Here is a 22,519-nt window from a genome sequence, read left to right on the forward strand (position 1 = left end):
GCTGCTTTAGTCAATCAATCAATCGATCATCTTTATTTATATAGCCCTTTTACAATGACGTTTGTTTCAAAGCAGCTTCACAGTGTTAAACAGGACAATATTGCAACAAAATTGGCCAAAATTTGTCAAACTACGCATTCACAATTAATGAGTAGATAACCATCAGTACAGCTTTAATAATTTCTACACCGTACCTCACTCAAAATGATTGTATACTGCCAAAAAGCATTTCAAGGTCAAAGGGGCATTGACTCTGACCACTGGCTACCTACCCCTCCAATCTTTCTCAACATTTCCCAACATCACATGTTTTCATGAGGCATTTCCTCAGCAGTAGGACTATAAGTATCGCTACAGATTTCTGATCAGTGTCAGACTCACCATATCAAGAACAGAGACCGCAGGTAAGATGTGATTTAGGCAGTGTTAGTGTGAATGTGTTGGAGTGAAGGTTGAGTGAAGCTTTACAGCAAATCAATCTACATGTTCGCTAAAAGGAAACGATAAGTATTTCAGAGGATAGACGTAAGAAATTCTCAAACTATGAAGTTAAAACTTGAGAGACTAGGAAGTGCAAAGTTATATTTAACTATTATTTTATATTTTAACTGTTATATTTCTGTGTGTGACCCGTGCTGGCAGAATGAGTTATTATGCAAATTATGAGCTACTGGCAAAACAAGTGATTTTTTAAACTTTTGGTCTAATTTGAGGATTTCACCAAAAAAAAAAAAAATTGTCTAGCAATCCCAATTTTCCAAATAGATGTATACAAGTATATTTATTTGTAAGTTTTCTGAGAGGTATGCCTTCCCAAATCTTTACTTTGTTTTAATAATACATGAAAAATTGTTGTTCCCATTCAGTTGGTCCCTCTCGATGGCACGTCAAAGACCGACGAATAGGAATCTCACCAGAGAGCCAATCTACTTTGATGTAACTAAACGAGCTAATGCACATTGGCATGTGTGGCAACTATAAATGGACAGTGGTGGAAAGAGTCCTGAAAAAGCATACTCAAGTAGAAGTACTGTTACTCGTCAAAACATGTAGTTCTAGTAGAGTAAAAGTACCTGTCCTAAATACTACTCAAAGTAGAAGTAAAAAATAGCACATTTAAAAGTACTCAAGAGAAGGGAGTAGTGATGAATGTTACTCCACATTATACCCTGCAAATTAAAAATGTAGCTTACTCTGGATGATTCAGTAAGAACAAAAAAAACTTCCGCCCGAACCCAGAGTACCCGCTGTATGTAAGTGGTTTAGAACTAAAAAGAGCAAAATGTGGAGAAGGGGTAATGGAGGGATGCTGATAAACTGTCAACAAAATGGAGTTAATCTGCCTATATATATACACCTCTTTTGATGATTAGCTGAGTACTCTCCAGCTGTGTCAATTATTTGATCATGCTCCTCCTGAACCTTGTTTGATAAAAACATCATTTCTTTTTATTTTTGACTACTAGCACTAAAAATACACCCATGTAATATTTGAGAAATCAACCAATAATCTGGTAATATTTATGAAAACCATTCTGTAGAAGTTTTCTTGCGGTTAATTAAATAAGTTGCAAAGCGTTGTACATTAACAATTTTACAAAAAAAAGCAGAGTTCTTTCTTTTCTAGATGAATTCATTTGTACTGTCATGTCAATGGATGTTTTCTCTGTAAAAAAGAATCCACTTTAAAAATCTGAATCGAGTAACTTACAATTTTCACCACTGATTATTTTATAAATATATTATTTTATATTTTATTTAAATATAAATCTGATGTTTTATGAAAGTTATTTGCTATATACTTGGACTACAAATTTAAATCGCCATGTGAGAACACATTACATTAAAATATGCACTTCAATAAGCTGACAGAAAGCAGGATAATGCATTTACATGTTTAATGAAATTGATGTAAGGGACAAAGATCTAGCAGTGATGGTCGGTCAATGCCTAATGCACTTTGAAGCTTGACAACCCTAGTGAGAAAAAGCATGCTAAGTATACTTGCGGCCAGACTCATTTTCAGTATACTTGAAGTGTGTTAATGACTAGTTAACTTGAAGTGTGCTATGTTGACACAACTTATTTTTAGTGTACTTTTATGTGCTAAATTGGGACAACTTTAAGTATACTTAGTACACTTTAAGTACTGTATAAGGACTAATTACATGCTTAATTAGTGATATTAAATGTGCTTTATTTGTATTATAAGTATACTTTATTCGTGACTTTATTTGTATTATAAGTAGACTTTATTTGTGTTATATTATACTTTATTTGTGTTTTAAGTAAATTACAAATTAATTACCGGTATCTTCAGAACACAGTACAGGCCAAAAGTTTGGACACATTACTATTTGTAATGTTTTTGAAAGAAGTTTCTTCTGCTCATCAAGCCTGCGTGTATTTGAAAAATACAGACAAAATTTAATATTGTGATATATTATTACAATTTAAAAAATTTGGTTTTCAATTTATTATACTTTAATTAGTGGTTCAAGCACGAAGTGCTGAAACCCTATTGTAATTGTAAGGGTTTTTATTATTATTATTCTCCGGTAAAACGCATCGTGCAGCCAAAACCGTAAGGGCTGGAGCGTTGAAACTTTGTCAGATGGTAGTCCTCAATCTGGGAAGACCCTCAAAAGGTATGACCCCGATTGGCCAATAGGTGGCGCAATAACGCTATATTATGAGGGCTCATAACTCCTAAACCGTTTAGTCCACACTCAAGTGTCTTATATCATTGGCAAGCTGAGTCCTTGGCAAACAAAACGTATATCTCCGATTTCATTTCCGGTATGCAAATTTTTCCGCCATTTTGAATTTTGTCGAAAACCTACTTTTGCAAACTAGTCCCTGGTTTTTTGACCGATTGGAACCAAATCAGTGCCAAAATGTTCTCTGTAGACTGAATATTAAAATTAATTGAAAAAAAGTTAAAATTTCCATTCAGGGACGAATAGGGGCGTGAAAATATACATTCAGGGTGGAGCCTATTTTACTAAAGAGGCTATAACCCAAGAACGAAATGAGATATATTCACCAAACTTGGTACACATGTGTATGGGCTCATTTTTTTGGTCAAGATAAAAAAAATCGCAACGATTGACCACTTGGTGGTGCTATAATGTGAAAAAAACATGAAAATAGCTATAACCACACGACCGCTAGTCCGATTGACCTGCAAATTGGTATGCAGTGTCTTGGCCCAAGGTACCACGTCTATGAGGACATCGGCGTATCTCAAAAAACATGGCCGCCATCAGCCAATGAATTTTGAGCACCTATTAGATGGGGTTAACGGAGGTCAATCGGAACGAAACTCAGTGGACATGTTTGACTCATGGTCCTAGAGGTCTGTAAGAATTTTGAAAAAAATCGGCCACTAGTTGGCGCTAACGAGTTTTATGGCTCTGTAATCACGTGGTGTTGCACACATCCGCAAAATATGCATATCATATGATAGATCTCCTCATGCTGAACAACTTTGCCTCTAGAACCATTGCTGTCAATCAAATCGTTAATTAAATATTCACAATTATGTTAAAAACCTACTTTTGCAAACTAGTCCCTGTTTTTTTTGCCCAATCGGAACCAAACCAGGCTAGGACAATTCTCTAGACTCTCTAGATAAATATTCATTGAATAAAAGTTGAACTTTTGCATTTGGATGGCTATAACAGGGCCAATTAGAAAAGAGGCGTGGCAAAATACACTCAAAAGCCTATAAATCCTAAGGGAAAACTCAAAACTTCACGAAAATTGTTGGGTATATGTGGCATAACATGGTGAAGAAGCATGCAACATTTCATGGAGATCAGAGTATAGGTGGCGCTATAAGTGTTAAAAAGCTTTAAAAACCATGTATTCCTATGGTGAATTGCCTGTATTGGCTGTAAATGGTATTTTCCATCTCTGTAATCAAGTGGGGATAAAAACCGCCACGTCAAATGCATATATTATGATACATCTCCTCATACTGAACAACTTTGCCTCAAGAACCAATACTGTCAATCAAATTGTTATTTACATAATTATTTACAATTATGTTAAAATCCTCCCCTGATTAATAGTTATCAAAAACATGTTAAACTTTACACTTTGGGGAGCTATAACAGGGTCATTTAGAGAATAGGTGTGGTAAAACATGCTCAAAAGCCTATTAATTCTGAAAGAACACTCAAAACCACCGGAGGGCAGCAGAGGACCAGTCATTGGTTCATTCTGTCCACTAAGCATAAACTTAAAAAAAACCCCATTATAATAGCATTGCAATTCACATTTTGTCAATGTTACCAATTAATTTGTTGCATCAAATTCAAGGCACTAGTTATCGTCTACAAAACAACCACTGGCTCTGCACCAATATACCTAAACTCACTTGCTCAGACTTACACACCCTCCAGAAGCTTGCGTTCTGCGAGCGAGCGGCGCCTCGTGGTTCCATCCCAAAGAGGCATGAAATCGCTCTCACGGACATTTTCCTGGACCGTTCCCACCTGGTGGAATGACCTGCCGATCTCAATTCGTGCTGCCGAGTCTGTAGCCATTTTTAAAAAACATCTTAAGACACATCTTTTCCAATTGCACCTGACCAATACAGAATAGCACTTACTGATCACCACAGCAACGACCAAAAGCGCACACTCCTGGATCATATCTACGTCTCTCATCCGGATTTGTGCCTTCAGGCGGGTATGTTACATAGTTATCATAGCTACCAAAATCCAGTGTTCTGTATTTTGCGTACGTGAGTTTTTGTTGTAGATGGCTATTGCTGCGCGTTTAGCTAGAATGCCATACAAAACCAACCCATTGGGCCACTGAATCTGCATTAACGACAACAGCTGGGGCAACAGCCTTAGTCCTAATGGGTTGTTATCATAGCTATCAAAATCCAGTGTTCGGCATTTTGCGTACGTGAGTTTTTGTTGTAGATGTCTTAAAAAATAAATAAATAAATAAAAAAATTGTTGTGTATTGTGCTAATTAATTGAGATTTCTTACTGCTCTTACAGGTTGTTGGCCTTGTTTGTTTCGTTGCTTCTATTACTCTCCCCTTTTTTGTATATCGCTTTGGATAAAAGCGTCTGCTAAATGATTAAATGTAAATGTAAATGTAAAATTTGTTCATTTGATGTATGTTTTTACAGTAATTATTATATTGCAATTAAAATAATGCCTGAAAATATGTTTTAAAATGGGAAAACCTGGAATAAGATATTTGTTACCCATCATTTATTTCAAATATCTATATCTTCAACAACATGTGCATGTGACTAAAGCATGTTTGATGGCATTAACTTGGAAAATGTGCTCATTAAATGAAAATCAGACATTTAAAATGAAAATGATCTAATGAGTGGTGCTCTGCTGCCACCTGCTGGTTAAAAAAAGTCATGTTGTCATACTACCTACTTATAATGTTCTATAATTCATATTTAGACATTATAAAACCTCTCTGTCTCCCTGTCTGTCATGCTAGCAAACAGCACTTCCAACACGCTACACATGCTAGCAGTGAATAGTTACATGTTAATAGTGATTAGCTATGTGTTAAAACCAGGCTGAAACATATTAAGAACTCTATAAACACTCCATAGTAACCAACTGTGACAACTACCAACTGCCTAGAAACACCATAGCAACCCCCAGAACACCTTAGCATCTGCTTATCAACCACCTAGAACACCTTAGCAACCACCCAAATTACCTTAGCAACCACTAAGCAACACCCTAGCAGCCTAACAACACCCTAGCAACCACTCAGTACACCCTAGCACCCACCTAGCAATGCCATAGCAACCAACCAGAATACCTTAGCAACCGCCTAGCAATTCCCTAGCAACCGCCTAGCAACGCCCTAGCAATCACTCAGAACACCCTAGCAACCCTCTAGCAACCACCCAGATTACCTTAGCAACCACTTAGCAACACCCAAGCAACCACTCTGAATACCTTTGCAACTGCCTAACAACACCCTAGCAACAACTCAGAATACCTTAGCAACTGCCTAGCAACACCCCTAGCAACCACCCAGAACACCAATTACTAATCCTCTACTGCCACCTGCTGGTTAAAATAGCCATTTTGTTCAATAATTCATATTTAGACTTTATAAAGTCACTATAATAACGTTTAAAATCGTATTTTGTCAATTTATCATTTAATTTCATCTGAGCTCTGTTTTAATTATTTTACTGCTTAAAGGCCCTTAAATGCGAAACACCTAAACTGTTTAAAGGCCTTAATTGCTTGAACCCCGTTAAATGCTGCTTGCAGCTTTAATTATTATTTATTTCTGTGATGCAAAGCTGAATTTTCAGGATCGTTATTCCAGTCTTCAGTGTCACGTGACATCCAGTCTATCACATGATCCTTCAGAAATCATTCTAATATTCTGATTTATTATGAGTGTTGGAAACAGTTCTGCTGCCTAATATATTTGATGAATAAAAGGTTCAAAAGAACTGCATTTATTCAAAAAAAAAAAAAAAAAAAAAAAAAAAAAAAAAAAAAAAATATATATATATATATATATATATATATATATATATATATATATATATATATATATATATATATTAAAGTTCATTATTTTCCATGCACACCAACTGAAATATTTCAGGTATTTTATTGTTTTAATACTGATGATTTTGGCATACAGCTAAAAAATGTTTTTTGCATATTTCATCTGACCAATAAAAGAAAAGTGTTTTTAATACAAAAAAGTCAGCCTTCCAATAATGATGTTCAGTTCTGCACTCAACACTTGGTGGGGAATCCTTTAGCAGAAATGACGGCTTCAGTGCGGCGTGGCGTGGAGGCGATCAGCCTGTGGCACTGCTGAGGTGTTCTGGAGGCGATCAGCCTGTGGCACTGCTGAGGTGTTCTGGAGGCGATCAGCCTGTGGCACTGCTGAGGTGTTCTGGAGGCGATCAGCCTGTGGCACTGCTGAGGTGTTCTGGAGGCGATCAGCCTGTGGCGCTGCTGAGGTGTTCTGGAGGCGATCAGCCTGTGGCACTGCTGAGGTGTTCTGGAGGCGATCAGCCTGTGGCACTGCTGAGGTGTTCTGGAGGCCCAGGATGCTTCGATAGCGGCCTTAAGCTCATCCAAAGTGTTGGGTCTCGCGTCTCTCAACTTTCTCTTCACAATATCCCACAGATTCTCTATGGGGTTCAGGTCAGGAGAGTTGGCAGGCCAATGGAGCACAGTAATACCATGGTTAGTAAACATTTACCAGTGGTTTTGGCACTGTGAGCAGGTGCCAGGTCATGCTGAAAAACCAAAACTTCATCTCCTTTAAAAAGCTTTTCAGCAGATGGAAGCATGAAGTGCTCAAAAATATCCTGATATCTAGCTGCACTGACCCTGGCCTTGATAAAACACAGTGGACCAACACCAGCAGCTGACATGGCACCCCAGACCATCACTGACTGTGGGGACTTGACACTGGACTTCAGGCATTTGGGCATTTCCTTCTCCCCAGTCTTCCTCCAGACTCTGGCACCTTGATTTCCCAATGACATGCAAAATTTGAGCACCAGTCCAGTGCTGCTTCTCTGTAGCCCAGAAGTGTCTTGACCTGGGGAATGCGGCACCTGTAGCCCATTTCCTGCTCACGCCTGAGCACGGTGGCTCTGGATGTTTCTACTCCAGACTCAGTCCACTGCTTCCGCAGGTCCCCCAAGGTCTGGAATCGGTCCTTCTCCACAATCGTCCTCAGGGTCCGCTCACCTCTTCTCGTTGTGCAGCGTTTTTTGCCACACTTTTTCCTTCCCACAGACTTCCCACTGAGGTGCCTTGATACAGCACTCTGGGAACAGCCTATTCGTTCAGAAATGTCTTTCTGTGTCTTCCCCTCTCGCTTGAGGGTGTCAATGATGGCCTTCTGGACAGCAGTCAGGTCGGCAGTCTTACCCATGATTGCGGTTTTGAGTAATGAACCAGGCTGGGAGTTTTTAAAAGCCTCAGGAATCTTTTGCAGGTGTTTAGAGTTAATAAGTTGATTCAGATGATTAGGTTAATAGCTCGTTTAGAGAACCTTTTCATGATCTGCTAATTTTTTTAAATAGGAATTTTGGGTTTTCATGAGCTGTATGCCAAAATCATCATATCGTTAATAAAACAATAAAAGACCTGAAATATTTCAGTTGGTGTGAAATGAATCTAAAATATAGGAAAGTTTAATTTTTATCATGTGACCAGTCATGTAAAGATGGGACAGTCGGTTCTGGGGCATTTTGAGTTATTCACAGATTCTGAAAGTGTAGTCTCCAAGCTTTCCAACGATGTGTAACACATGGAAATCTGATAATATTTGGAGAAGTTGTGGCCATCTGAATGTATGCCTTTTGAAAAGTTTAAACAAGAGGAAACTGCCTCTGAAGTTTTGCAGTTCTCACCTGTTCTCACCTGCTGGTAGTGACAATAGGGCTCATTAACATCTCATTTAGATAAGCCACACCCCCTGTAAAGCTGCATGGTTGCTAGTAACTACAGACGCAACGGGAAAAATCGGACCGCATACTACTAATAATAAAGATGCTAACATTACCATCTAAAAGCCTATTGTAGTAATGTTTTTTTTTTTTTTTTTTTTTTTTGGCAAAACATTTGAGGAGCTACTGAGAATTAGATGCATCATTGTTGCTTAGTGAGTTTTACATTGGAATGAATGATAACTGCATTTACAACAACTTTGTGTTATTTTATTACTTTGAACTTAAAATAACAGTGGATTAAATATGGAGGGGTTAATTTATTTAAATTGATCATTATCTGTATTTTAGAACAAAATGTATGCAGGGTTGAAGAGTGACAGTGTAAAATTTTCACACACACACAAAAAAGGTGATAATTCAAAATAGTGTATATTTTTTCTTAACAAAATTGTGGTTCAGTGTTGTATAGAAATAAAATCAACCAAACAGGTGTGCACAATAAGAAACAACAAACAAACAATGAGAACTAGGGTAAAAGGTGACAGAAGACAAGGTTGTGGTATGCATCTTCTCCACTGACCTTCACTGATATTCACACAGGTCTCCTGGTTGACGATCCCAAGATGGTGGCACTTATGATGTCCCTGAAGCAGCCGAGCTGGATCTACTGTACATGTTTGTGGTTGGCAACCCTAGCTGCAGTGAATGCACAGGTAAGTGCACTTCCTCAGACAAAATGTGTAAACAGATGTATTTCATGAGATTAAATCTTAATGATTTTATAAACTATTCTTTAAAAAATAGGAAGATCTACAACCAAAACCTGACAACACAAAATATCCAGGTAAGATTGAAATGTTACAAAATGTGAATATGCTATCAACAATATCACAGGGACAGATTCAAAATCACTAGAAGGACAAACTGTTTTAGGTTACATATGTCAATCAATCAACTTTATTTATACAGCGCTTTTACAATGATGATTGTCTCAAAGCAGCTTCACAGTGTTAAAGTGGTTACAAAATCTGATTCGGCTGTACAGTCCTTCTGGAGAAAACAGTGATGTTATCCGCTTATTTTAATTCATCATATAGCGGCAATGATGGCAGATCAGTATTATTGTTTATAAAATTAAATAAGACCTAATAAATGAATTGTATTTGTAAATTTAGTTGAATAACTTAGATTGTAATTTCAGTGTCCTCACGTATGTGAAGTATATGACGCTGCGTCATGTAACTGATGCTATGGGAATGCCTCCTGCAGAATCTGTCTGAAGCACATGTGCCAAAAAAAATAAAACACATTCTGAGGTCCGGTGACAGTGTGATGTCAGATCATATATGGGCACTTATGCCACAGAATACCCAAATTCTAATTGTCTTAAAGAAGACCCAATCTTGCTAAGGCAATTCATGTGGTGAAGGGAAGAAGACTTGAAGAACAATCGGATGGCCTGTCATACAATATTCTTGTGCTGGGAGCTCTGGAATTTAAAGCTGTCTCAACATCCTCAGTTGAGAGATCGGAATCTATGAGCTGTTACCTTTCACTGTGGTCTCACACGGCAAGCGTGAGCTTAACATAGGCGTAATTACACCGTCACTGCAGCTGCGTGAGAATAGTCACACTGGAAGAGTTTGTATGGCATCACAGCGGCTTAGAGCTTAGTGAGCATTTATTTACATAGGCAACTTTTTCTTTGAGAAGTTGGTCTTTTATAAACTTGATAGTCTTGAAAGTTAGTTAACATGGGGTGTGTACTACATTCACATGTAAATGGTAAACAACACACACAACCAAGAAAATAGCTCTGATCATGTCATTTCAGTCATACTTCGATATGTTTACAAGACAGCAAACAGTAAGATAAAAATAATAGGACAACAGCCAGACACCTTTTAGAGGGGCAAGAAGAACCAAGGTACCAAGCCCAGGAAGGACAGGACTTCTCATTGGTTCACATGCAGTTTCTGCCCTTCATCCATTTAGAGACTGATCCCTTATGTCCTGGTTTGTGACAGCCATAAACATTCCTCAGGACCTCAGCAGTAGTGAGTGAAACAAAGACCAAAACTGATCCATCCAAATCCATTCACAACTATGTTTGGAAACCTTAAGACTGATGTAAACTACACACATCCATTTCATACTTGTTCAGAGAAATGAGTATTTTCAGTGAAAGCTATTTGTAATGCAACATCTTACACAGATTCAGCTGTTAATGAATGCATGACATTTCATTCTTTTCCTATAATGTTTGGTGTCTATTTGTTTAGCATATTGCTAAGGGTATTCCGATGGTGATTTGAAAAGTGGGAAATGCATAGGGAAACTTTAAAGACACTGTAAAGCAGGTGTAGTGATTTTACTTCCGTCCATCCAAGGACGCTATGTAAGAAAGTTAGAAACGTATATATTTTGCTTAACAATAATCTGCATACATAATAAATGACAGTAAAAATCATTGTATCAATGTTAAAATTTACAAAATTTTCATCAGGTTTGCACCCTGAAATAATATTATTTCAATAATGAAAAGTAGATCAATCTTGCATTGCTTTATGTACAGCAGGATTTAATGCCAGTTAACTGTCTCGGTAACACTTTATGGTAAGGGTACATTAATTATCATGAATTCATGCATTAATTCATGCATGACTTATGCATTACCACATGCATTTATATATCATGAATCATCATGAACTAACAGGAATACATCTTTGGTGATGCTCCCTATGCAATAGCGTCTCTGAAAGCATCAATGAAATCTATTCCAATCCTGATTAGTGTTGTGTCATGACGTAGTATGTGACGGCATACCTGGAAGCTATAAAGGGGAGGCTGGCAGATAGTACAACAGATTTCGCTATTCAGCAAGGCACTATCTGTCACTCTGTTTGTCTATTTGGTGTTGTTTGTCCCGTAGAAAAGCAGTTTAAGAGATGTGTTCCTCCGTGTCCACGTTTCATTACGGGCACGGAAATACATCAGATGTGTGTGCAATGACTGGGCGTGCAGCACGCGCAGGTGGCTCTCAAGGGTGCCGTCTGTTGCGAATGTGATAAGCTACCGCTCCGCGTGCTGCGCTCGCGGCTGGCCATGTTCGATGAGGCTGGCCAGCCTCTCCAAGTGTATGAATGCAGTTCTGGCTCCCTTCTGGCTCCCCTCAGATGGCAGTTCCGCATCGAGATGTCGTTCTGGCCCATATCAGGTGCTTGGGGTTGAGACTCTGAAAAGAGTACATTGACCCCCTCCCAGAAGACTCTGTTCCCGGGAGTTGTATGGGACTCGGTCGCTATGCGGGCACAACTGTCTCCCGCACGTATCTAGTCCATATGGGCGATGGTCTCCAGAGTGAAATTAGGCCGCAGCCTCACTGTGAAGCAGTTTCAGAGACTGCTGGGCCTCATGGCAGCAGCGTCCAGCATAATACCTTCTGGCTTGCTACACATGAGACCCCTACAGTGGTAGCTGAAGACCACAGGGTTTTCCCCGAGGGGAAATCCATTCCGTATGATCAGGGTAACATGCAGATGCCTTCGTTCCCTAGTTATATGGAGGAAACCTTGGTTTCTTTCCCAAGGGCTAGTGGTGGGAGCATAATGTTGCCAGAGGTCCATTTCAACAGACGCATCCCTGACTTGTTGGGGCGCGGTCATGGACGGCCAATTTGCAAGAGGACTGTGGGAAGCCTGGCATTCTTCCTGGCACATAAATTGCCTGGAGATGCTAGCAGTGTTCAAAGCTCTGATGGGCTTTTCCCGGATCTCCGAGGCCACCATGTCCTGATACGCTCCGACAATATGTTGGTAGTCGCATATCTAAACCATCAGGGGGGTCTGAGGTCGCGCCCTCTATGCAAACTGGCCCTCCTGTGATCCTCCTGTGGTCCCAAGGGAGACTATTGTCTCTGAGGGTGATGTATGTCGCCGGGGACCAAAATCAGGGAGCAGACATCCTGTCGAGGAAATGGCTGAGGCCCTGGGAATGGTGCCCTCACCCAGAGGTGGTGAAGGCCATGTGCGAGAGGTTCAGAACAGTGGAAGTGGATCTGTTTGCGTCTTGAGAGAAATTATGAATTAATATAATATACAAGTTTCACTTTTTAAATGGAATTAGTGAAATAAATCTACTTTTTAATGATATTCTATTATAGGATTAGCACCTGTAAATTGCTAAAATCTCTGAATTTAAATGTTCAATCACTTAATGATCACATGTCTATAAATCAAGCATCTAGGCATGCAGGCGATTCTACAAACATTTGTGGAAGAATAGGTTGCTCTGAGGAGCTTGGTGTCCAGAAACTGTGGAGCTAGAAGAGTGAGGCAGATACAAAAGGAACAATGGGTTGGCTCCTTTTAGGCAAACATGTCCGCGTCCGCTTGACCGTACCTATGACATTTGGACTCCAACACCTGTGGGTGGAGTTGTCATTCCCTGGGCCCTGGCCCTCAGTTTGACAGGGTGTATGCTCCCATATTTGCATGCCCCAGAATGTAATTTGCCCTCTGGGTGAGCAGTTTGATATCTGCCCAGAGCAGGAATGGGGCCTGAATAGGGGGTGCAAACAGAGCCCCGATCTGGGGATTGATGTAAGGACTCAATTGTAAGTTTCTTTGGACAAAAGCATGTGTTAAATTTGTAAATGTAAATCCAGTAATTCTGACTGGAAGTTTGAAAGATTCTATATTTGTCTGTACATTTTATTTGCACCTTTATTTTATAATGGGTTTCCTCAGTATCAGCCCTTTCCCTGCCATTGACAGAAATTTCCAGTTGTCTCTGTTTTCACTGTTATACTGTAGGGGGTGCTATTAAATATCTTCTGAAAGAGTATTTAAAGGGGTACTTCAGTGCTGGGAAGATGAATCTGTATTTAAACTGGGTCATTAATGTAGTAGAAATGTGAAATTATTTTTGAATTTGGTGACTTCTAGACTGAGAAAAGACAGAAAATGTATTTTTGTCTCATAGGGATGAAAGACTACAATTCCCAGGATGCTTAGCTGCCCTGTGAGGCCATTCCCAAAGCCACCACTACTGGATTACAGTGACTGAGTTCAGAAAGTACAATTAAATACTGAACGTGTGTGTTCAATATAACGATCGAGTTGCCGCGTGAGTCTCACAGCAGACTCAGATTAGGAGTCAGATTACATTTAACATCATAAATGAGCTCTCGTGATGAGAGCTGAGGTAATCGCGACCACATTCGCGGCATACATTCACAACGCGTTTTAAGTTCATGCCTTTGGAAGCTTAACTTTCATAGAAATTAATTTGAGAAGTTAAAACACTTACATTGCTTAGCATCCGTTTAAATGAATGCCTGTAGCTGAGCTGTGCTGTAAGTGTGATCTCCATTCCCCATGCACGAGTTGAAAACATGCGGAAATGGCTCCCTCTGCTGGCTGTAGTCTTTAGCCTCTGGGCAAACATTCCTCTCGTAACGCAAATATCGTCAATTTGAGCTAAAATGCATAAGTCTCAGGGGGATATAAGAGGGGGGAGCACGATCATTTGAATTTATTACAGGGTTTCTACTGATACAAAGCCATATGCTAATCGCTGAAGTAATCCTTTAATCCTGATCCTTTAGTCCTGATCAAAACACAGGTAAAGACGAAGCAGACAAGTGATATCAAATGTAATCAACATTAAACATCATATAAATCAAAACTGCCTAATATTTTTTTATTGAATGTCAACACAGGACAAGCTATATGTGTTTGGGTGTTGAATGACTCCATCTACTCCATCTGTGTTTTGACCATTTTTCTCTGAATCCCATCTGGATATAGTCTTTGACAAAAACATGTTTTTTCTTAGTTTTATTCGCTAAAAATATTCATGCAACAAAATATTCTGGTGGCCAAGAAACATTTGCGTAAATGATCAAAAATACTGGTGGTGGCTGGCAGCTTTTAAAAAATGTAAGTGGGGAAAGTTAAACATTATTTACTATCACCAGATGTAATTTTGTTCATATATATATATATATATATATATATTTATATATAATATAATATATATAATATGACCTTTTATTTATAATTTACTGCAGCCTTGGCATCAAAGCCCATTGAAGTGGCAGCTCTAGGAAGACCTCTGTTTCCTGGTATGCTGTATGACTGCCGCACGGATGCCTTCATTCCAGGTGCTGTACTAACCTAATATAAATAAATAAATACAAGTTTATTTAACCCTCTTCTAGTGATGTAAATGTCGCATCACTAGTACTTGTGTAGCAACATGATAAAACCTGCATGTTTATTCAACAGTGCATTGCATTCTAATACGGGACTGTTAAAGCAATATCTCATTTCAGGTGTTACTCTGTGGGATAAGAAGTCACTGAGTGAAGATTTGGACACCCGTCCACAGCACAAGACAGATTTTGACTTCAGTAGCTCCGACTCTCTCTATAGTAAGGCCAATCTCCTGGATGTAAGTGCTTCTCTGAAGGCCAGCTTCTTAGGAGGGCTGGTGGAAGTTGGAGGATCTGCCAAGTTTCTGCGTGACACCAAATCCTCAAACCAACAGTCCAGAGTGACAATGTATTACAGTGAAACCTCCAGATTTGAACAGCTCACTATGAGCCATCTGGGCCAGATCACCTACCCGCAGGTGTTTGACCAGAAAACTGCAACTCATGTGGTCACAGCTGTACTCTATGGAGGTCAGGCCTTCATGGTGTTTGATCAGAGATTTTCAGAAGAGGAAAATAAGCAGGAGATTGAGGGAGAACTGAATGTCATGGTCAAGAAGATTCCTCTATTTTCTATTGAGGGACATGGAGCTTTAAAAATGACAGATGGTGAAAAGAAAATGGCTGAGAGCATTGATTGCACATTTCATGGTGACTTCCACCTTGAGCAGAACCCCACCACTTTCACAGAGGCCGTAGATGTGTTCAAGAAGCTCCCCAATATCCTGAAGGAGAATCCACAGAATGCTGTTCCAATCAAAGTCTGGCTCTATCCTCTTTCTCTACTGAATGAAAAAGCTGCTCGGTTGGAGAGAGAAATCACCGCGCGTCTGGTTTCTAACATTGAAGATATAATGGAGGAGCTGGGAGAAGTAGAGAGGACATACAACGACCTGTCTAGAAACACACTGGTGAATGTTTTCAGTGACATCAAAGAGAGGCTGCTTTCATTTAAGAACTCATTTAGCATTTACAAGACAATGCTCCTGAAAGAAGTGGCCAGGGTCTTGTCTGCAATAAGAGGAGGAGAGTTGCAGGAGAATTCGCTGGAAGACATTCAAAAGATCCACTTCAGCTCCCCTTTTAAAGCTGACAGTCTTAACCAGTGGTTAAATGATGCAAAGGCTGAACTTGCCCTATTGACTTCTCACACCAAGATGCTGGAGGGAATAAAAACTGAAGACTCAGAACATCTCAACACCTTCCTCTTTAATCTTAATATTGATGTTGTGGTGTGCCTGACCTTCACATCTCTGAAGTATGAAGACCAGTATATGTCAACCCTGAAGGAGTTTCTGAAATCTAACAAGTTTAGAGAGCTAGATGGGAAACAAACCATGGTTTCTGTGGCATCTGTCATAAAGTGGTTCAATGATCCTGCTGTCATCTCAAAGATGAGAGACACCTTAACTCTTTTCAAACTTTTTTCAGAGGCTAATAAAGATGAAAAGAGACACCTATTCCTTATGTCTGCCATCCCCGATCCATCCAATCCAGGCTCCTCCATCCGTCTGTATGAAAAAGGGAAGCTGACAGACCCACATTTCCATCCCATGTCAAAGCCTCCCCCTCCAGAAGTCAAGGAGGTCCTGAAGCGCAGTGTGTCCCTGAAACTACAGAAGTCCCCAAATGGAGAAACTGTGCAGTACAGAGTGGAGTACCGGCAGGTGAACGAGGAACAGTGGCATGTCATAAACACACCTAATGAAGTCTTTTCTCTGACTGGATTGAAGTTTGGAAGGCAGTACTTGATCCGCAGCAGAGCAGTGAGTAGAGTGGGAGTGAGTGAAGCCAGTGATACTATCGGCCCCATAACGTCTACACGTAAGTGTCATATGCACATTTCTTTGCATTTCTCTTTATCTATATATAAAATAACATTTAAAACACATTTCATTTCCTGGTACAGTACTTTTATCATGTCAATAAAACTTTTATCTTTAATGATAAAGATGCTCAACCCTGTCGAAAAAATGTTTCCTGATCTAAGGAGATGTATCCAGTATCTACATTCAAAAGACTAGAAACATATATTCTTAATCAAATAAACATCATTAAATATAGATCTGTTAGGTATGCAGTATGACTGATCAATATGGATAATGTCCCCAATTACTTCCCTAACTCTATTCACCAAAGTCTTTAAAAGAATCCTAAAATCGGCACATAATAATGAAATGGCAGTTGGATCACCTTTTTTCGGTAGGAGGTGATTACAGCCCTCTTGCACCTCATCGGCAGGTGACCTTCAGTTACGAAAGGGAACTCGCGCTGCGTCAGCTGACGCTACGGGGAACGCCTTCAGCGTGACAGGTGTCTGAAATCGATATCAAATCACAATCCTACTGACCGTCGGCAGCTGGTGATGTCATCACCGTGCGACCAGGAAGTATAAAAGGGCACCGTGCCAACATGACGCTATCCTTTCGTCTTCAGGGACTGTTTTGTCTGGTTCGCTGGAAAGTCTAAAAATAAGGTGCACACGTAAAGTGAAGGGAGCGTACAGGAAGTGCGCTGATCCGTGTCCCAGGTTTCTCACGCCTGAGGAAACACACACACTTTGTGTGCTCTGCCTGGGGGAAGAGCACGCGCGGGAGGTTCTCGAGGGGGCTTCCTGCGCAAACTGCGAGCGTTTTCCGTTGAGGACGCTCCGCTCTCGCCTGGCCTTCTTCTCGAGGGAAGAAGAGCCAGCATCTGGGAGCGGTCCCGCTCACGCTAAGGCTGAGCGGCGCCGTCTGTCCTGGGGCTCCCAGATGGACCTGGCTCATCGTCTGGAGAGTACAGTTCTCGCGGACGATCAGCCAGGTCGCGAGAGCAGGCTGACGGAGGAGGAGTCGGATGGAGACTCCTCCTCGTCGTCAGCCCGTGCTCTTCCGGTCGATCAGAGGATGGCTGTGGATGAGGAGGAAAATGAAGCTGAGGCTGAATCCTCCCAGCCATCCTGCCCCGGGTATGGGGAGCTGTTAGATGTAATGGGGCGCACGGCGCTGAGACTTCAGCTGCCGTGGCAGAGAGCCAGGGGAGAGGCCGCCCGCCCTGACAGATTGGGCGATCGGTTCCCTTTCAGTCGGTCACGTTCGACGTACGTCAGAACTGAACCGACGAATGGGATCTTACTTTAGAGACCAATCCTACTTCGAGTGTTTAAAAACGAGCCAATGAAATTTGGCATGCGATCCACGCATTCCGCCCTGCAGCGCGGGTATAAAACAGGAAGTGGAATGGTAGATCAGCGCTTTCTACTTCGGAGCCGAACAGTTATTGCTGTTTCTACGAAGAGTGTTGACTACGAGTCTTCTAATTGTGATCTGAGAACTGCCAGTGCGGGTGATACGGCGCTTCAGCGAGAGACCGAGCAAAAGTGAAACTAAAAGAGCTTGTTGGTTCAGTGGGCGGTTTCCCATTCAAAAACCTGTTGGTTCGCTGAGCGTTTACACACACACACACACAATGAGAGCTCACGCAGGCTTGCAGATCGTACTGTGTGGAGCCGCGGTCATCTCCCTGAGTGCTTCAGCACGGTAAAAGAGCAGTTTCCATTCACAAAAGAGCAACACGGTTTGACCCTGCGTCTTTTTCAAGATGTCATTCAAACCGTGTATTCCTGGTATGCAACGGTTTCCTGTCCTCTTTGACGGCCACGAGCGCATGTGAGATTGCGATCGTGGGTGATTCATGTTCTCGAAAAAGAACATGGTCACGTCGGCGCGTTGTTCGTCTCCCCCTTCTCATAAAGGGCTTGAGTGTTCAGCGCGCCGTGTGCCGTCAAGCGGCCGGCTGACAGCAGTGGTTGTCACAACAACCGGCGCGCGTCAGTCGGCGCTCTAGATGCGCGGTCGAGACTATGAAACCTCAGATGGGGTCGAGTCCCTTCGCCTATCCCCCGATCTTGTTCATTTCTAGTGTTACTGGAAAAGGGCTACTTTGGCTGATAAGCGCTGGTGGCCTGAGGATTACAGTGGGGATTCCCCGCCGGGTAAATCCCTTCGGGCCCCCACTCCTCTATCGCATCAAAAGCATGCTGAGACTCTGTTCGTGGGTGGTACGGATTCTCTCATGAGAACACGACCACGTCAGGGCATTGTTCGCCTTGCTTTCTTCATAGAGGCTTGAGCGCTCAGTGCGCTGTGTGCCGTTCTGACGGCCACGTTCACTGTCTCGCATGCCTGCTGGTAGTTGAAGATGGAATCACTGGTCCTAAAAGAAAATGTCTTAGCATTTCATTTTTGGCTCTGGCAGAGGACAGATGTCAATTGCTGCATCGGAGAGAGGGGAATATGGAGCGCCATAAGGGCCAAAAAAAAAAAAAGAAAAAGAAAAAAAAAATTGATTTTTGTTTTCCCTCTCTCACTGCCCTCTGTCCTGCACGCACGGGGGTAGTCCCAGCCCAGGGGTTGTGCAGGAACTGCGTGCGGTGTTGGACCTCGCCCTATGGGTGACGAAAATCACTGCACGCTCCCTGGGTCAGGCGATGTCCACACTAGTGGTCCAGGAACAGGGGGCTAACCTAGCAGATATGCACAAGAAAAGCCTGTCTGTCAGGCTTGCCTCCTCGGCGACGCCATCGAGAACTTTGCCCAGCAGTTCTTGGTGGCCCAGAAGCAGACGGAGGCGTTGCACCAGGGTGCCGACGACCAGCTGCTCGGTCGTCGGTCGCAGTGCCTCTGCCCGCTTGTCGCCAAGGGCATCCCCTCCTGCGTCCTACACCCTGCTAGAGCCGAGCAGCAGCCTCCACTGGAGGTGCAGGGTGCCGGACGCGGGCGAGGCGCCCAACCCGTCCAGGGCCCGCTAACCGGCAGGCAAGTGCAAGGAGACGGGCCGGCTAGGGAGAACAGGAGCTGCTCGGGGGAGACGATGTTCGCATCCCTCCCCCACCCCCCCGGAGGAGGACCGGGGGGCCCTGACTGGTTACGGTTCTGCCACTGGCTCTCCGGAGTCCAGCGGTACCCACATTTTTAAGCAGAGCGGTCAGTACCGGGTCCCAGTGACTCCTTACTGCCGCCAAACCTTCAGCCCGTGGTCCAACACTTCGTTTCTCCGGGCCGGGGTGCCCCTAGAACAAGTGTCCAGGCATGCTGTGCTATTCACGGATGCCTCTGCCACCGGCTGGGGGGCCACGTACAACGGGCATGCGGTTGCTGGTCTGTGGACGGGGCCGCAATTGCATTGGCACATCAATTGCCTCGAGTTACTGGCAGTACATTTGGCACTCCGCCGCCTCAAGGGGCCGCTGCGTGGCAAGCATGTACTGGTCCGTACGGACAGCACAACGGCCGTTGCGTACATCAACCGTCAGGGTGGTCTACGCTCCCGTCGTCTGCTCCAACTCACTCGCCACCTCCTCCTGTGGAGTCAGAAGCAGCTGAGGTCGCTTCGGGCCATTCATGTCCCTGGTACGCTGAACCAGACAGCCGTCGAGCTCTCTCGGCAGCCGACACCTCCGGGAGAGTGGTGACTCCACCCCCAGGCGGTCCAGCTGATATGGGACCAGTTCGGAGCCGCACAGGTAGACCTGTTTGCCTCTCCGGACTCGACCCATTGCCAGTGGTACTATTCCCTGACCGGGTGTACCCTCGGCACAGATGCACTGGCGCACAGCTGGCCCCGGGACCTACGCAAGTATGCGTTCCCCCAGTGAGCCTTCTTGCACAGACTCTGTGCAAGGTCAGGGAGGACGAGGAGCAGGTCTTGTTAGTTGCGCCGTATTGGCCCAACCGGACCTGGTTCCAGAACTTACACTCCTCGCAACAGCCCCTCCTTGGCTCTTTAAATTGTAGTTGGATACCCCAGCTTTAGAGGAAAGGGGCTTGTGCTTTTGAAGTAACTTGAAGTGGAAAACTGAGAGATTAATGTTGGTGTATTAATAGAAAACAAAAAATATATTTCTTTCTTTGTAAAGTCTGTGTTTATGGAAAGATATTATATAGTTTGCCATTTTTGTTTTTCCGTTTGTGCAGTTCTCACAGCAAAACACATTGATGCCACTTTTTTCATTCCTTTTTGCCTGTATGGTGATTAGATTCACTGTTCTGCATCGCCGCCTTGAGCATGAAAACACAATGTGTCTGGTGTGTGCCATATTGTGCTTCATCAATAGCGCAAACACCACTATCATCCGTTATCCATTATCAAGCGATATGATTACTTTGTGATGGACAAAGTAAAAAAAGAGTCCTATTTCCTCTCCAATCCAATCTGGGATCAGTTGATGTCTACAGAAGCCAAATCAAATATGGTGACATGTCAATAGTGTCAAACCCTCAATTGTGCTTGTGTCAGGATTTGGGCTCTGGAAACAGCAGCGGCATTTCTCTAAATATCTTCTGTGTTGGAGGATTGCTGCATGTGTTAGTAATGGATGTAGGATCATTTTCTCTTGACATGATGATAACACTCTTCATTTCTGTTGATTTCCACAGTCGCTGTTCCCGAGACCAGGGACGACTTCCTCCAATGTAAGTCACTGAGAACACAAGCAGAAAAACTCATGAGTGTGTTCATGTTCTTCCTGGAGAAGGGGAAACATGACAGAAGAGTTTTAGAGTTGATCATGTGAATGATGATTAAACTGAACTGAGACACTGCTGATATATTAAACATGAAGAGTTCAGATACATTAAAAGATCAGATTCATAATTCCTGATGCTGATGTGTTTTCTCTCCATCAGATTCAATTCACCCCAATCTGGATATGAACACAGCACATAAACTTATCTCTGGGTGGAACCGAATGGTTGCTCGCACTAACACAGATCCTGTTCCTTATAATTATGACAGATTTGAAGAACCGTGGCAGGTGTTGTGTAGTGACAGTGTGAGTGGACGCGCTTACTGGGAGGTTGAGTGGAGCGGTGGGTTTGGTGTGCATATAGCAGTGTCCTATAAGGGCATCCGCAGGAAGGGGGAGGGTGATGAGTGTCGGTTTGGCAGTAATGATCAGTCCTGGAGTTTGTACTGCATGTCCTTTCCAGGAAATTCTTGCTCATTCAAACACAAAAACATAAATACGTATCTCCCTGCACAGTCCATCAGCACTATAGTAGGAGTGTATGTGGATCACAGTGCAGGAACTCTGTCCTTCTACAGCGTCTCTCGAGACTCAGTGAGCCTCATCCACACAGTCCAGACCAGATTCACTCAGCCGCTCTATCCTGGGTTTGGGCTTAATGATGCTTCAGCAACAATTAAACTGTTGTGATGAATTAATAAAAAGTAGAGAGATTCTACCCATAATGCTTTGAGCTCATGATAATTCAGTGACAGTGAGATGTTATAGAATCTCTTCATTGCATTAATACTGCAGCTGAACTTCTGTCACTGAAACAACGTGTCTGTGTGTAATAAATGCTCATATAGACAATACGATCAGTGTGTGATGGTGTGTGTCTGTGCTTTTCTCAAGCTCTCTTTGTGTTGATGTAGATCAGCTTTATTTAGACTTATTGTAGTGTCAAAAATATTGTTCATCATTTATGCAGTAAACCTCGGGATAAACAGAGAGACAACATTAGCGTAGATGCCGTTCTTCTGATGATGTAACGAGTACATCAGGTGTTATGGGAAGTGTTCCCGGTTCCGGCTGACCTAGTTAATGCAGCCTAACAATCAGTCAATTGATTTGAATAATGAAAGTTAAAAATGTTCTGTGTGTATGCCATAGTAAAGAGATGTGTTTTTAGTCTAGATTTAAACTGACAGAGTGTGTCTGCTTCCCGAACAATGCTAGGAAGACTATTCCAGAGTTTAGGAGCTAAATAGGAAAAGGATCGACCGCCTGCAGTTGATTTAGATATTCTAGGTATGATCAACTGGCCAGAGTTTAGAGACCGCAATAGACGTGATGGAGAATAATGTG

The 22,519-nt window shown here is 42.3% G+C and overlaps 1 protein-coding gene across 1 annotated transcript; it reads left to right on the top strand.

The window, feature by feature from the left end:
* Positions 1–296: 296 nt before the first annotated feature.
* On the top strand, positions 297–22,026 carry LOC137091671 (cytolytic toxin-alpha-like). Its single transcript, XM_067456306.1, has 7 exons — positions 297–404; positions 9,048–9,160; positions 9,252–9,291; positions 14,521–14,613; positions 14,785–16,488; positions 21,084–21,119; positions 21,333–22,026. Exons 2-7 carry the CDS (start codon positions 9,071–9,073, stop codon positions 21,860–21,862), a joined length of 2,493 nt encoding a protein of 830 aa, XP_067312407.1. The 5' UTR covers positions 297–404; positions 9,048–9,070; the 3' UTR covers positions 21,863–22,026.
* Positions 22,027–22,519: the final 493 nt, after the last annotated feature.

Source organism: Pseudorasbora parva, chromosome 10 (assembly GCF_024679245.1).
Source record: "Pseudorasbora parva isolate DD20220531a chromosome 10, ASM2467924v1, whole genome shotgun sequence".
Lineage (NCBI taxonomy): Eukaryota > Metazoa > Chordata > Actinopteri > Cypriniformes > Gobionidae > Pseudorasbora > Pseudorasbora parva.